General features: G+C 29.7%; 2 protein-coding genes across 2 annotated transcripts; one reads left to right on the top strand and one right to left on the bottom strand.

The window, feature by feature from the left end:
• Positions 10,356 to 11,335, bottom strand: LOC109363609 (glucan endo-1,3-beta-glucosidase-like). The gene is made up of 4 exons (XM_019609860.1): positions 11,272 to 11,335; positions 10,981 to 11,009; positions 10,642 to 10,879; positions 10,356 to 10,381 (listed from the first exon to the last, which is right to left on the bottom strand). Exons 1-4 carry the CDS (start codon positions 11,333 to 11,335, stop codon positions 10,356 to 10,358), a joined length of 357 nt encoding a protein of 118 aa, XP_019465405.1.
• On the top strand, positions 13,898 to 14,833 carry LOC109363608. The gene has a single exon (XM_019609859.1). It carries the CDS (start codon positions 13,898 to 13,900, stop codon positions 14,831 to 14,833), a length of 936 nt encoding a protein of 311 aa, XP_019465404.1.

Here is a 17,479-nt window from a genome sequence, read left to right as displayed (position 1 = left end):
AAGAAAATTGATGTGTTGGGAGCTTTCACCATCTCATTTTTCTTTTTTACTTCAAATTGTGATAAAACTCCAAGATTGTTTATGTGCATAATAGCTAAAAAGTTTAAGACAACATTTTTGTAGTTGGAGAATGATATATTTAAGTACATTGATTAACAAGTTAAAAGTTGTGATTTTGATGTAATTTTTTTACTTTTTAATTCTTTACCAAGTGTCCATAAGACAATCATTAGTATGACTCTATTAATTATTTATACCTCACAATTTTTGGAATACAACCTCTCTTCTGCATTAGACTATCCAGTAGTACTAGAATAACAGGAAAAAAATAAAATCAAATCTTCATTTTTGGAGAAATACCCATTTAATTTTTTAATATTCACTAAACTTCCTTTTAGTTGGAGGATTTTAGCAATGTTGATCAAGAGTTCTGGACAAAAATGTCCATCTTATTTAACTTAACTCAACTTAAATCTTAAGGACATAATTGTCATTTAAATATCATTAATAAATTAAAAAATATCACCTGTTCTAGTTCATGTCTCGATTCCTATCCCGGTTCAATGAAAAATGTCACTTTATTAAAAATATTTTAAAAAAAAAACACAAGTTAAAAATGGTGAAATTTAAAATTTTACTATGTGAATTTTTTTTTGAAAATAAATATATTTAAAAATTGTGGAAAATAATGATTTTTTTAGTTTCGAATTTGATTTTTTAATAAAAATAGATAAATCAAATCGTGATACTATATGAGTCTTTTTTATTAAAAAATATTTAAAAATTACAAAAAAAAACTTCAATTTCAAATTTAATTTTTTAATTATTATTATATTCCTTACTTTTCAGATTGTCTTATTTGTTTTTTATTATTTTTAACATACATGTTATTGTATGACATAAGGAAATGAATTTTGAAATTAAATAGTATCTTCTTTGAACAATTGTCACAAATATAGAATGTCTAGTTTAGTCTTTTCATTATCCTTTCAATTCATAAATAGATAGTATAAGATGAAATATAGTGTGTGAGAGTTCACTATAGGAACATGAAACTCTTTTGGAGGGAAAAAAATAAATGAGAGGGAGACATGTATTCATGATGACATGACAAAGACATTTTTTTATTATGTAGGTTAATAGATTATTTAACAAAAATAGCATCTTCTTTGGACAATTGTCATAAATATAGGGTGTCTAGTTTAGTCTTTTCATCGGCTCTTTCAATTCGTACATAAATAGTAGAAGATGAAATATAGTATATGAGAGTTCACTATAGGAATATGAAACTCTTTTGGAGGGAAAAAAGTAAATGAGAGGATGGCATGTGTTCATGATAACATGTCAAAAACTTTTTATTACTATATAGTTAATATATTATTTGAAGGATGTTGATTAACTAGGGACATAGAGATATAATAATTTTGGAACAGAGGATCTCGTTCCTCATTTCGTAGTCTCCTCAATCACGTACCATGAGCTGTTGTGCATCCGCCATATGGTTCACATATTATCTTTACTAAAATATAATTTATTATAATTTAATTTTTATATATTTGTGGCTAAGTTAAGTAACCATAACTCAAGGATGAGCAAGATCTGACTCGACTCGTAGACCTGTCTCAATCCGATGATTTAGATATGAGTCTGACTCGTCCAAATAAATAAAAAAGACATACCCGATTAAAAAGGACAGACCCGTCGTCAAAAAATGACGGGGTTGGGTCTTTGTCTGGATCACCGACCCGTCCTTTATAGTTATATATCAAGAATAATTGAATAAATACATATTAATACCCATTATGTTCGGCCCACAAAACTCAAATACCTACAAGCTCACACAACATATCCACACCACTTATCATATGATTCTTATTCCTTGCCCTTTTTTCTTTGTTTAATTCTCCTGGATAGTAAATGACTGTTGCGACGAGAATGAAGGACATTGCGCTGCTTAAGAGTTAGTTATTTTTTCGTCTCTATTATTTATTTTTCCTCTTTGTCTCCTAAAATGGTTGAAGCTCTCATATGTTCTCAAAATTCATTAAACCCGTCGGCTTCAAGTTTGAGATAATGATTTTGATCAATTTGACATCATTGAGAAAGTTGTTCAAGGTGAGTTCACTTCTTTTTTACTATTTGGTTAATTCAATTAAAATATGCATTATGTAATTTTGACTATTTTTCTTGTAGAGGTGGTGACAAAGATTTCCGAGTCACAAGGAGTTCAAGATGAGCACGCAACCATGAATCTTGATTGATATAAAACCAATTAATTTTTAGTTTTTGTGTACTTTGTGTGAATTTCAATTTAAGTTTTATTTTTCAGTTAATAACTAGTTATTGTATTCATTTTGTGTAAACTTTTGAGTATTGACATGTTGTTGTCATTTCAGTTCTCATGTGTTTTTTATCATTTACAAGAACACTCCAGCTTATATTGACACTTGACAGTTTAAATTGTTCTCAAATTTTCAATGTTTGCTATAATTTTCAGTCATGTGATTGTAATAGTTTTTAGTTTGAATGATGCAATTTACGATTTATAGTTTATGTACTGATGTATGTGGGATGCAAGTTTTAGTTAAGTTTATATACAAATTGTGGTAATTTTGATTGTGCGTGCCTAAATATTTGAGAAAAAAATCTTTGTTTGTCATTTTGTCATTTTCAAACCTGGATTCATCCCTATCTTGATCCATCTTATTTTGGACTCATCCATCACACGTCTCATCCTAATTAGGGTCGGGTTTGAGTTTAAAAATTGACCCATCAATAATTAGGGACAGATGAGAGACATGTTTAATCCATTCCAACTTGTGTCACGCACCGTGATAGCTCACTCAATAGCAAATAATTTCTCTACTAATGATTATTCTTACATATTTTTTATTCTAACCACCTTATTCAAACACTAATCCATGTCAAATCATGAAGTAAATTTCATAACTGTACATATATTAGCTAGTTAATCCTAAGGCTAACAATCAACTTTTATGAAGAACACTCACTTAAGTAAGATAACATACTCAAATAGTTTGAAAAAAATATAGGACATTTTTATTATAAAATTTATGTATGGAAATGTTATTTATTTATATATAAGCATAAAGCTAAAATGGTGAATGTTACATTCCTGTTTCTATCCCTACCGTTTATTCTCATTGCTACTTCTAAAAATGGCCCGTGTCACTTTGGTTAATGTTTATATTATATAATGGAAGAAGATCATGATTTGACTAGGGACTGAAGTGAAAATTTGATAATTTTATGGACTAAAGTGACAAACGTCTACAAAGTCATGGACGAAAGTGAATGTTTACCCAAAACTTAAAAATACCCATGTAACTTCTATTAAAGTGTTATTGTTGATTAATATGACTCAAAATATGTTATATTTCTATTTATTAGGCAATAAATAGTTAATATGACTGTTAGAAATATTTTCTTATACTATGTTGGAGTACCTATTGACTCATTATACTATACATGTACAAATTTATTTTTTCTGCATCAGTTTTCTTTTTCATGTTATATAAGTTATGTATCATGTTGATGAATAAAATCACGCATTCTGCATGACACATTTTCTCTCTGCACTTTTGCTTGCTACATAACCAACAAATTGGTATCTAGAGTTATATCTTGAAGGATCTGTGATAAGAAAACACAAACCAAAACCAAATACCATCAAATCACTTTCTCTATTACATTCTATCGTCTAAAATTGACATAATGAATTCAGAAGTAGTGTCTGCTGCATTTTTCACCTCCAGTGTTTATTGGAAAGATTTATCATGTATGGACTGTTAGAAAGGAAGCTTTCTTGGATGCTAATGATTTGTGAAATTCCAATTCTTCCACACAATCCAACTGTTGAACAAATTAAAAATGAGAAAGAGATGAAGCAAAGAAAGTCCAAAGCAAGAACGTGTATATATGCACCTATTTTATCCACCATTGACAGAATAATGACACTGAAAACAACATGTGAAATATGGAACTATTTGAAGCAAAAAATATGAGAAAGATGAAAAGGTCAAAGTGATGCAAATAATGAATTTGATCATAGAATTTGAAATGCAAAGGATGAGAGATTCAGAAACAATCAAGGAGTACTTTGATAAACTTCTAGTCATTGCCAACAATGTAAGACTTCTTGATAATGAATTTTCTGATTCTAGATAGTTCACAAGATTCTAGTTACACTTCCTGAAAAATGTGAAGCTGCAATTTTATCTCTGGAAATGTCTAAGGATGTGTCAAATATTACATTGACAGAAATATTGAAATATAAGGAATTTAATAATAAATAAAAAATCAAATTCAAAATTGATTTTTTTTAACTTTTAAATATATTTTTAATAAAAAAGACTCATATAGTATCATGATTTGATTTCTCTATTTTCATTAAAAAAGAAAATTCGAAATTGAAAAAATCATTATTTTCTACAACTTTTTAAAATATTTACTTTTAAAAAAATCACATAGTAGCATGTTTTGGTTTCCTATTTTCAATAGAAAATTCAAATTCGAAATTGTCACTTATTTTTCTTATGTGTTTTAATAGGCAAATGCATGGGTAACATATGTGTTGTTAACAATATAAATGTATGGATAACATGTATATTTTAACTATGAGAATATATGAGTAACATTTGTGTTCTTAGCAATGCGAATGTATAGTAACATGTTTGTTTTTAACATGTACTACATATTTATTAATTATATAATAGAAAAAGGTCTTTGTCATATCATTATGAAAACATGTCACCCTCTCATTTATTTTTTCACTTCAAAAGAGCTTCATGTTGTTATAGCAAACTTTCACACACTATATTTCACCTTCTAATATATATGTATGAATTGAAAGAGCTGATGAAAAAACTAAACTAGACACCCTATATTTGTGACAATTGTCCAAAAGAAGAGACTATTTTTGTCAAATAATCTACAAACTATATAGTAAAAAATATCTTTGGCATGTCATCATGAACACATGTCATCCTCTCATTTATTTTCCCCTTAAAAAGAGTTTTTCGTGTTCCTAAAGTAAACTCTCAACACTATATTGCATCTTCTACTATTTATGTATGAATTGAAAAGACTAAACTAGACATCCTATATTTGTTATAACTGTCTAAAGAAAAGGCTATTTTCGTCATATAAAACTTGAATTTCCAAAGTCATTTTCTTTCCTCGTGTCATACAATAATATGCTTGTTAGAATTAGTAAAAAAACAAATTAGATGATATGAAATGTAAGGAATATAATAATGATCCTATAGTTAACTCTCACACACTATATTTTATCTTCTACTATATATGTATGAATTGAAAGGACTGATGAAAATGCTAAACTAGACACCCTATATTTATGATAACTGTCCAAGGAAGATGTTATTTTCATCAAATAATCTATCTATTAAATATATAATAAAAAAATATTTTTGTCATGTCATCATAAACACATGGCACCCTCTCATTTATTTCCCCCTCTAAAAGATCTTCATGTTCTTATAGTGAACTCTCACACACTATATTTTATCTTCTACTATCTTGTATGAACTAAAAGGCTAATGAGAAGACTAAACTATACAGCCTATATTTGTAACAACTGTCCAAAGAAAATGTTATTTTCGTCAAATAAAACTTGAATTTCAGAAGACATTTCCTTTCCCCATGTCATACAATAATATGCATGTTAGAATTAATAAAAAAACAAATAAAATGATATTGAAATTTAAGAAATATGATAATAATTAAAAAATATCAAATTCAAAATTGAAGTTTTTTTTGTAACTTTTAAATATGTTTGTAATAAAAAAACTCATATAGTATCACGATTTGATTTTTCTATTTTTATTAAAAAAATCAAATTTAAAATTGAAAAAAATCATTATTTTCTACAACTTTTAAAAATATTTATTTTCAAAAAATTCACATAGTAGTATGTTTTGGTTTCCTATTTTCATCAGAAAATTCAAATTCGAATTTGTCAATTGTTTCTCTTATGTGTTTTTGTAGGCAAATACACATGTAACACATATGTTGTTAACAATCCGAATATATGGTAACATGTGTGTTTTAACTATACGAATACATGAGTAACACGTGTGTTTTTAGCAATAGGAATGTACGTGTTACATGTCTGTTTTTAACCCTAAGAATTCACGAGTCACATGTGTGTTCTTAACAATACGAATACACGGTAACATATATATTTTTAAACATGTGAGTGCACGAATAACATATATATACCTTCTTAACTATATGAATATATATTTTCTTAATCATGATGCAAAAATATCACGTCGTGCAAATGTATTAGTAATTTACAAGTATTTATGAGAACAAAGGTCTAAATTGAAATTTTCATAGTCTTCAGAACTAAAGTAATGGACCCGTGTAAAGTGAGAAACCGAAGTCACAGTTTACTCTAAATTTTTTTGGTTGACAGCTTGGAGGAGAAAATATTACTATACCCAGTATCAAAACAGTGGTTTCTGAAATTTTGTTAGTATAATTTGGTAATTAAAAATTTGAAAACCTAAAAGTAATTTTCAAAAATATGAAATGTGAATAAAATTAATTATTTTTAGCATTTTTATGACCCTATTCACACATAATAAAGACTTGACTCACATTTACAATTTTTAAATACTAGCCTGTATTTTTATTTTTCAAGGATTAAATTGATACAAAAAAAAAAAGTTTTAATCACCAAAATGAGCATTACAATTATACGGATATAGTTTCTGAAATGACTAGTATATCTTTGACTATCACCAATTATTTTGATTTCAATATTTTCATATCAACCATTACATATGGATATCTTTCACACCCTAATTAAACCCAGAAATCATGATTAAGGTGATAACTGACAACTTTTTTAAATATACTTATAGTCAAAAAGATTTTTGAAAGATAAAATGTTACTTACTAGTCAAATATAAAACAGACAATGCTGTTAACACTATACATGAATTGAATGAAGTGTTGTATAAATAAAATAAGGTTTGAACCATCTATTCTTTAGTCACATTTTCGGAATATGCAGTTTGAAAAAGTGTATAAGAAGAGACGTGCTATAAGTTTCTTTTTAATTTTTTTGTTTTGAATAATAAGATCACATATATACTAAAATAAATACCTGGAAGTGAATTTTTTTTTCTCTTTTGTTAATAACTTGTAATAGAAAATAACAGTGTTATTAATACCGTACTAGTCATCAAATTAATTAAGGTATTAGAATAGTAATATATCAGTATGTTCAATTAAAAATCGGTCAGTATGACCAATTTTGACTATTTTTAGCCGATTTTAATCGTTATGATATGCATGATCATTATAATTATTGTACCGTATTGAAATTGGTTTACTAGTTGAATCGGCCGACATGAACTGGTTTTTATAACACTCAAAATATTATACCTCAGAATTTCCAAAGTATGTGTTTGATTATTATATATCATCACGTGCGTTTCTTTTAATTTTCATACTATCTTCATACCAACAACCACATGTGGAATATTTGAACTAATGTCCCAGACACTTCAATTATATTAAAGCCCAAATACATTTTAGCTGTTAAATATAAATATAGATAAAAAGATTCATAAATATTTTTTAATATATAAAGAAAATCCAAATAAATTTATCCATTAAGAAAATACATGATCAGAAGAGCCTTAAGCATCCACAACTCTAGTTATCAACCATGCCAACACCTTACTTTTTGGACAAGGATTTTCTCTTCCACAATTTTTCTATTTATAACTAATTAAATTTTACAAACTAATATTAAAATATTAATTTCTGTTGGTATGATTTTTCATTTTAATTAAATACAATTTTTTAATTGACTTTAAAACACAAAGTAGAACATATAATCCTCATCTAATATCTTTTCATTTAAAATGTTATCGTCATAAAAATCAAAATAGTATTAGTAGGTCATAATTGTGTTTTAACAACACATTCAACAATGTCAGTATGAAATGTTATTAAATGACAGACAAATTTCAAGGATATGGAATTCAATTGTATGTCATAAATGTCAAGTATAATATTTATGTTAAATATTTGTAATTTATAGTTGAACTTATTCGAATTGTGTAATGTTCGATTTACAAAATTAAATATTTATGTTCGACATTCAAAACTGATAGTTATAATGTAAGAAGAAATATTTAACCAAATAATATGGAATATATATTGGTTGGAGAGGAATATTGGTTTATATATGGTTTTTTAGTAAAAAATAGAAAATAGTGAGACCACAAATTACACTACAGTGTGTAGTTATTTTGGGTTTTAAATAGTATAGATATACAAATCAATAACATTTGTTATAACAAATATTTTTTATTTTATGACCCACATATTCAACACCACTTCTTAATAAGAATAGTTGATTTTCACATATTCAATTTTAATGAACAATTTATTTTCATGGCTTTTTGTATAGGTACGGGATTATGAGTGTGAAGATATTAATTTATTATTCCTAGATTTTATTATTTTATTATTCTAATATTCAGATATAAATATATACAAAAGTTCCAATAACATAAATATTATATAATTTAAATGACTAAATATTCTAATATTTTTTATACTGACGGCACATCTTCCACCATTATTTTAGATTACTTTTATTTGACAATCAACAATGACTAATATATAAATAATAAATGATGAATTGATATTATAAAAAAAAGTTATATTGTCGATATAATTAAACAAGTCAATATATCGATTCAACAAATGTGTATATATGGTCCCACTCACAGTTATATAGTGGCATTTTCGGATATGCAGTTTGAATAAGTGTGTAGGAAAATAAATGATGATTCGTTTCTTTTTATTTACTTTTCCTGAATAAGTAAATCATATATATACACTAATGTACAATTGTACATACAAGGAAGTGAGAATATTTCTTCTTTTAATCGCCATGTGAATTTCTTCTAATTTTCATCATCTTCTGATTCACAACATGCACTCGTTTGAGTGTCACTATCTTCGTATCTCTTTTTTCTTGTTTGTTTTTAAGAAATAGAAATATATCTAAAAGTTACATATACTCGGAATAGAAAAGATAGCTCAAGGCTTTTTCTAAGATTGTATTTTCTTTTATATAAGTATGTGGAAGACAATGGGACAATATGAAGCTTAAAAATACAATTATAATATGGGATTAGATTAAGAGTAGTTTCTTATCATTTGGAATTAAGATTAAGTTTAAGACACCAGAAAAAGATAGGATACATTGGAAAAATAAAAAGACAAGTTCTTTATTTATGAGAGAGTGAGATTCATTTATTCCAAGAATATCATCTTAGGCATCAATTTTAGGGATACCTAATAATTATTCGCTAATTTAAATTATTGAATTTTCCTAGAATTGATGATTAGGATGATGAGTAAGTAAGTTTAAACTTATTAAGTGAATTCTTCCTCTTTATCTAAACGGAAGTTTCAAGCATTCATATTTTTAAATTCTTTAACCTCATGCATAAAGGCTAAGGATAATTTTAAAAGTTATCAAACTATTTTTCTCATAATTCATTATTTGACTCTCTAACATAATTTGAGCTCCAATATTGAAGGCACACTATTGTCTTACAAGTTTATTTTCATTCTTATAAATTAAACTTTGTTTGCAGTTGAAATAAATACATAAAATGAAGCTTATGATGACTCCTAATTATCTTTTTAGTTTCTTTTTTCTGTTTTTTTACCTTTAAGCTTTACAAAGAATGGAAATAAAGTATTTGAGGGATAAATATCCTTTTTAGAAGGGAAGAGCCTTGGGGAGAAGTAGTTGAATATGTTTTCACGGTAATTCCTCACACAATCTTTAGAATAATAAATGATTCAAAATGATTTTTAATTTAAATAGTGTCTTAAAAAATTTAAATTTAAAATATTATTATAATTTTATTTTATGTTCTTATTGTTTTAATTTTCTTTTTATGTAAATTGCACACAAATACATATCCGCTCTAATTTAGTTGAATTTCACGAGATTTAGTTTATTTTTCATGATTGGCAATTTATCACATAATTTAGTTTATCTTTGATAATTTAATAACTTACCTATTTTATGTTAAGTAAACTACTAATTCAATTCAGAAGGCCATAATAAACTACTAACTTCTCAATAGAACAAATAGACATGAAATCAAATCCAATAACTTTTTATTAAGTAAAAGTTTCATACATTTCACCACATCATAATATCCTGATGACATTTCATCACATCAAACTTATAGTACTCATAAAACTAAATCTGCATGATAATTATTTTATCTAAATAAGATGTCTATCTGCAGAGATTATTCCCTTTAAGCATACTTGCAGGAACCATAACCTGCAAATAAAAAAGAATTTGCCCTAGTTATCAACATACACACATATAATACTTATAATTGAGGTAGTTGTATGAGTGAAATAATATATATGCACTATCGTGTAAAGATTTAAACGAAATCGGTACATCACCCATAATTCATTAATACTTGAAGAGTCAATAATGTTTGAAAATGATAGACTGATAATATATAAATTTTTACAATGTCGGTGTATACATTTTTTCTCTAGTTATATATAGCAGATAATTAAATAACTTACTTGGGTCAGTGACAGTGATGAGATCAGAACAATAGCTTCTTCCAATCTTTGCATAGAACTGATTCATGACAACAGATGCATGGTTTATGAGAGTGTTAGGAATGAAGCAAGATCCACCTGGTTGAATAATATTGCAATCATCCAAGAGAAAATAACAAACAGAGACAATGATATTTGCCAATTCTGTATCATTTGCTGAATATTTTGCAATACACCAGCTACTACTGTTTTGGGCTACCTATATTTCATGACCCAATTGAAAATAAAATTAAAAATGTTAGCTTTTCAGAATTTATATATTAAGATACTTAAATTTGAGAGTTAAATTTATTATTACACCTTTCCATCAGCAAACTTCAAATGCCCTTCTGCACAAACAAATAAAATCCAACATCATTCATATAATTAAATCGCAAATAAATTAAAGGAATATAATTGTTGTATGCAATTAATTTATTATTATAAGTAATAGTAATCTTTGCATAAGAAGACAACTAAGTTTACAAAGTACTTTTTGTTTGTCAGTAAAATTGTGAAGTTGTAGTCCATAAATTCAAGCAAACCCATCAAAGAAATGCATAAAGGACAATAACAAAAAAAATAAAACCCTAACAACCAAGAATTATTCACCAGAATTGGAGAGGAGCATAGAAAAAAGGAAGAGAAAGAAAATGGAGCCAATTGGTTTGCTCATTGTGTTATGAACTGGAAATTGTGAAAAACAAATTGGTGTTTTTCTTAGTGAAAATAGTTAGAAAGTGTTAATGATGTAATGTTGAGTGAAATGGCATGGTATATATATATAGAGTTCATGTCATTGATGTAATTGTTACAAATCAATTTATTTTACCATTTATTGACCTATCAAGTAGAAAGAAAACATGGTAAATACATGTAGTTTGGTTTACTTTCTTATACAATATACAGTCACATTAATTGGAAGATGAAACAATATACAGTCCTCTATCATTTTTTTCATCTTCTAATCAAGTTTTGCTTCTAAATATAAAATTTTACGAAATATGATAATGGTGTTAGTTTTCCCCACTTAGCAATATAAATATGATTAAAGATAGAAACAAAGATATTACATTCATGTTAGGTATATTGGAATTGTGGAAAATTGCTGAAAAATACAATCACAACTCACAATCTTAATTGTTCAAAACCACAATTTATATGTTCAGTGAGTCATGACTTTTACAAAACATATTAACATTTTAGTTTTTCGATTGTGACAATTGAACTCATACCCCTACACTCTAATTAAGGCAAAAAAATATTGTTCTAGCTGAAGTAACTCACCACTCTTTCAAAGTATTGAAATTCGAAAAATAAAGAGTATGAATAAAATTATTGTGTTTCTTTGTATATCTCTTAATAAGCAGATATACAAAGGTTCATCCGATATAGGATCAAAATAAATTATAATATTAGACAAATAAGAGCAACTTCAGCAACAAGAAGATCCAACCAGCCAAACTCTAATACAGAAAGCACCTAGTCAAGAACATTCATCAGGCTATATCAACCAATTATGGTCCATAAACAAGGAACTTGCAGCAACAATAAACCTCAGCAAGAATACCTTGCATCACATCACTGCAACACCTTCTCTAAAGCATAACCAGATCATTCATACTACACATAACAATCAGGACATTCAGTCTAACCTAGACATTAAACATGAAATTATGCAGCATCATATGACTCTATCCATAATATAATCAATTTGGTTAGTAAGGAATGATATCATATTCAACTCTACTAAGACCCTTTTTCACAAATTATGGAGACTGTAAATGTGAAATTATAACTTTGGGTTAAAGGAAGAACTGACAACACAATAATGTCATACTACTAATGGAATTGTAACCCACAATGCTTACTTTCTTATTACTTCTAAGTTCTTGTTGTAATTATGTGATTATTTGGCCTCCCATATAAATTTTGTACCATTGGTACTTCTTATTAATACAATTTTACATAAAAAAAGAGAGTTTATTTGCTAGGATAAATGAATAAGGAAGGTTTGAAATGTATATTATAAATGTATTTCATAATTTTAAAGTTTTTCTTTTTCACTTTTTCTCTACTAATTAAAACTTAACTCACAAATAATGAATAAATATGTCAGAGGGCACTAACTGTTGGTGCTGTTTTATATATTTAGACATTTCAAGTTGTGGGGCAATGTATACAAAAATTTATATGATAAAAATAAATTACATATTTTAATATAAGTAAATATTGATTATTAATGTGATTCAATTAATATTCAACCTACCAACAAGATATTAGTCTAATAGTATAAGATCTGCTATATTTTTAGGATGACCAAAAAGTCAAATATTCATTTTTTATGAACGACATTTGTTAGAAGAAACAACCACACTCCAAAATAGATTAATTACTTAGCCAAAATGTAATAATATATTTTTAGTAGAACCAAAATTTGTATTCAACCTTACAAAACGCAAGTCATATATAAAAATAGTAATATGGTTCCACAAGAATAAAATTTCAAAATAGAGGGACTTCCAACACAATAATATTTAATTGTTTCATATTTTAAAAATATTGCAAGAAGTACATTCGAAATGGAACAAAGTTATTTCTGTATGGTATAGTTGTTTTAAGACTGTGTGAGACACATGCCCCCACAATTCCCAACATAAATCATTGTTTGTGTAAAGGTGGTGGACTTCAATGTTTCATTGTTCTAGACCAATCAAAGTTTATGAAATAATATTAAAATATTAATTTCTGTTTTTAGATTTTTTTTTAAATAAATGAAAATTTTCAATTGGCTTAGTACTGTTAAATTGTAATTCATTGCTAATTAGAAGTTAGTTGTAATCCTTCTATAAATAGAAGGTTGTAATTCAAAAAGTGGTTAATGCATTCCAAAAATAGAATGATTGAGATTTTGATCATTCAATCATTGCAAGGTTTACTCTTTCTCAATTCTAATTCATTCCTTCAATAATTCTCTCTCACAAACTCCAATTCTTCTCTTCTCTATACACGATTTCATTCTATTCTTCATTTACTTTCCTTTTCTGTTTTCTGTAACAAAACCAGAGGCAAGGAATTGAGCTTCTGGATTTTTCAAACTTCAACAGTGGTATCAGAGCTATACGGTCAGGGTCTGTGGTGGTGCCAAGATTGGGTGCAAGAAGCTTCAAGAAGTGAAGCTCACAGATTGAAAACGAAGCTACAAGACAGTAGGGAATTATGAGGTTTAGCTAGAAGAATGGCAACATCAAATGGGTTTGCAATGAATCTTCCAATTCTTGATGGGAAGAATTATGACCATTGGAGCATTCAAATGAAGGCAATTTTTGGATTTCAAGAATGCCTTGATGTGGTGAAAGCTGGTATGCCAATGGTTGATGAGAACTCAGTGGAGTATAGGGAAGCAAACAAGAGAGATTGCAAGGCAATCTTCTTGATCCACCAATGTGTGGATAGAGCCAACTTTGAAAAGATTTCTGCAACATCTTGTTCAAAGGAGGCTTGGGAAATATTGGAGAAGAATTACACTGGTGGAAAGAGAGTTAAGAAGGTGAGGTTGCTAACACTCAAAAGACAGTTTAAGCTTATGCAAATGGATGAACAAGAATCAATAGCTGAGTACTTCAACAGGCTAAGAGGATTGATCAATCAGATGAAGGGGTGTGGAGAGACACTGAGGGAACAGCATGCAGTGGAGAAAATTCTCAGAACTCTCCATCCCAAGTTTGATCACATTGTAGCAGCAATAGAAGAAGCAAAGGACCTTGACAACCTAACAATTGATGAACTGCAAGGGTCCTTAGAAGTGCATGAGCAAAGATTCATGGAGAGGCAGATCTACAGACAAGCAGATCATGCTCTGAGTGCACAATTCAAGAAGAAAGGAGGTCTTGGACAAAATGATAGATTCAGAAGAGACAAGGCAAAGTGGCAAGGTGGTAGGAGATTTGAAACTGACAATTCGAAACCTGGACAAAACTCACAACAGAAAACTAACTATAGCAACCAGGGTAATGTTGGTGAAGTCAGTAGAGCCAAGAAAGGGAGTAATCAAGTGGTTGGAATGTGCAAGAAGGACAAGAGCAAAATTCAGTGCTTCAACTGCAGGAATTGGGGACATTTTGCTTCAAAATGTAAGGAGAGAAGAGTCTTCAATGCTAAGAAAGAGAGTTAAGAAGGTGAGGTTGCTAACACTCAAAAGACAGTTTAAGCTTATGCAAATGGATGAACAAGAATCAATAGCTGAGTACTTCAACAGGCTAAGAGGATTGATCAATCAGATGAAGGGGTGTGGAGAGACACTGAGGGAACAGCATGCAGTGGAGAAAATTCTCAGAACTCTCCATCCCAAGTTTGATCACATTGTAGCAGCAATAGAAGAAGCAAAGGACCTTGACAACCTAACAATTGATGAACTGCAAGGGTCCTTAGAAGTGCATGAGCAAAGATTCATGGAGAGGCAGATCTACAGACAAGCAGATCATGCCTTGAGTGCACAATTCAAGAAGAAAGGAGGTCTTGGACAAAATGATAGATTCAGAAGAGACAAGGCAAAGTGGCAAGGTGGTAGGAGATTTGAAACTGACAATTCGAAACCTGGACAAAACTCACAACAGAAAACTAACTATAGCAACCAGGGTAATGTTGGTGAAGTCAGTAGAGCCAAGAAAGGGAGTAATCAAGTGGTTGGAATGTGCAAGAAGGACAAGAGCAAAATTCAGTGCTTCAACTGCAGGAATTGGGGACATTTTGCTTCAAAATGTAAGGAGAGAAGAGTCTTCAATGCTAAGGAAGCAGAAGCAAAGCTAGCTAAAGATGAGGAATCAGATGAAGAAGTGTTATTGATGGCCAGAAGCATTGATTCTTGTCAAGAAATCAATAAATTAGACAGTGCTCTACTCATGGTGACAAATCAACAAGAACAGAACTCAAGTAGTTGGTATCTTGACTCAGGATGTTCTAATCACATGACAGGAAACAAGGAGTGGTTTGTAACATTAGACAACTCAATTGAAACCAGAATCAAGTTTGCTGATGATAGCATCATCAAGGCAGAAGGAATTGGCAAAGTAATGATCAAGAAGAAGGATGGATCAATTTCATACATCTCAAGTGTGCTATATGTGCCAAGAATGAAGAGCAATCTTCTAAGTCTTGGACAATTGCTTGAGAAAGGGTACAAGATGAGATTAGAAGAAAGGATGCTCAAAGTGTTCAACAAAAAGGGAGTGCTAGTCTTGAAAGCTCCTCTAGCACAAAACAGGACCTTTAAGATTGGCATTCAGCTTGGTGATAAAAAATGTTTAGGATCCATAACAGATGAGAAGTGGATTTGGCACCAAAGATTTGGACATCTTAACTTCAAAAGTCTTGAAGTACTAAGCCAAGGTGGAATGGTCCAAGGATTACCTACTTTCAGAGCCTCAGATGATGTATGTGATGATTGCATTGCAAGCAAACAAACCAGAAACAGATTCTGCTCACAAATTCCAACTAAAACCACTCAACCACTTGAGGTGGTCTATACTGATGTATGTGGCCCTATGGAAACAGATTCACTTGGAGGAAGCAGATATTTTGTGACTTTCAAGGATGATTTCACAAGAAAGCTTTGGATTTATGCAATAGAAAAGAAAAGTGATGTGTTTGCCAAGTTCAAAAGCTTCAAAGCAGCAGCAGAAAAGCAGTGTGGAAAGAGTTTAAAACTGAAGGCATAACTCATGAGATAACTGCTCCATACACTTCTCAACACAATGGAGCAGCTGAGAGGGTGAATAGAACTGTGTTGAACATGGCAAGAAGTATGCTCAAGACAAAACAACTACCAAAGAAGTTTTGGGCAGAAGCAGTAACAACAGCAGCCTACATATTGAATAGATGTCCTACTAAGAGGTTGGAGAACAAGACTCCAGAAGAAGCATGGACAGAAGTCAAGCCAAAAGTCAGTCACTTCAAAGTGTTTGGATCTGTGTGCTTCAAACATATACCAGATAGTAGGAGGAAGAAGTTGGATGATAAATGTGAGAAACTGATTTTTTTGGGTTATCACTCAACAGGGGCCTACAAAGTATATAGTCCTAAGACCAACATAGTGTCATACAACATGGATCTGAGGTTTATAGAGAGTGAAGCCTGGAATTGGGAAGAGAACAATGCAGTATCAATCAAACCAGCCAAGTTGATGATTGACAACTCAGAACCAGAAATAGAAACTCAAGCAAACAATGAGGAGCAGCCTGATGTAGTTGATAGACCTCAGAGATCAAGGAATCTACCAACAAGGTTCAGAGACTATGAAGTCTTTGGTGATTCAGAAATCAATCATGAAGGAGATTTTGTGCATATGGCACTGTTAGCTGAGATGGAACCTGTCTTATTTGATCAAGCAATGAAAGAACAATGTTGGATTGAAGCAATGAAGGAAGAAATTCATTCCATTGAAAAAAATGACACATGGGAGCTTACATCATTGCCAAAGGACAATAAGCCTATCCTAGTAAAATGGGTGTGCAAACTGAAATTGAAGCCTGATGGAACTGTCTCTAAGCACAAGGCAAGACTTGTTGCAAAAGGATTCTTGCAGAAACAAGGTTTGGATTTTGAAGAAGTTTTTGCACCAGTGGCCAGAATAGAAACCATAAGGCTTGTCATAGCTATTGCAAGTTCAAGAGGGTGGTTAATTTGCCAAATGGATGTGAAATCTGCCTTCTTAAATGGTCTAATAGACAAGGAAGTATATGTGGCTCAACCTCCTGGTTTCATAGTTCCAGATCAAGAACACAAAGTCTATAGATGGCACAAGGCTTTGTATGGATTGAAA

This window comes from Lupinus angustifolius, chromosome LG13, assembly GCF_001865875.1.
Source record: "Lupinus angustifolius cultivar Tanjil chromosome LG13, LupAngTanjil_v1.0, whole genome shotgun sequence".
Taxonomy (NCBI): domain Eukaryota; kingdom Viridiplantae; phylum Streptophyta; class Magnoliopsida; order Fabales; family Fabaceae; genus Lupinus; species Lupinus angustifolius.
Note: the sequence above shows the minus strand (reverse complement) of the source record. Positions and strands in the feature narration are given on the sequence as shown.

Coding starts and splice junctions, on each gene's coding strand:
- LOC109363609 (XM_019609860.1), bottom strand. CDS start 11,335: ATGAGCAAACCAATTGGCTCCATTTTCTTTCTCTTCCTTTTTTCTATG. Junction 10,880..10,980: donor TGAAGTTTGCTGATGGAAAG/GTGTAATAATAA, acceptor CATGAAATATAG/GTAGCCCAAAACAGTAGTAG. Junction 10,382..10,641: donor CATCACTGTCACTGACCCAA/GTAAGTTATTTA, acceptor TTTTATTTGCAG/GTTATGGTTCCTGCAAGTAT.
- LOC109363608 (XM_019609859.1), top strand. CDS start 13,898: ATGGCAACATCAAATGGGTTTGCAATGAATCTTCCAATTCTTGATGGG.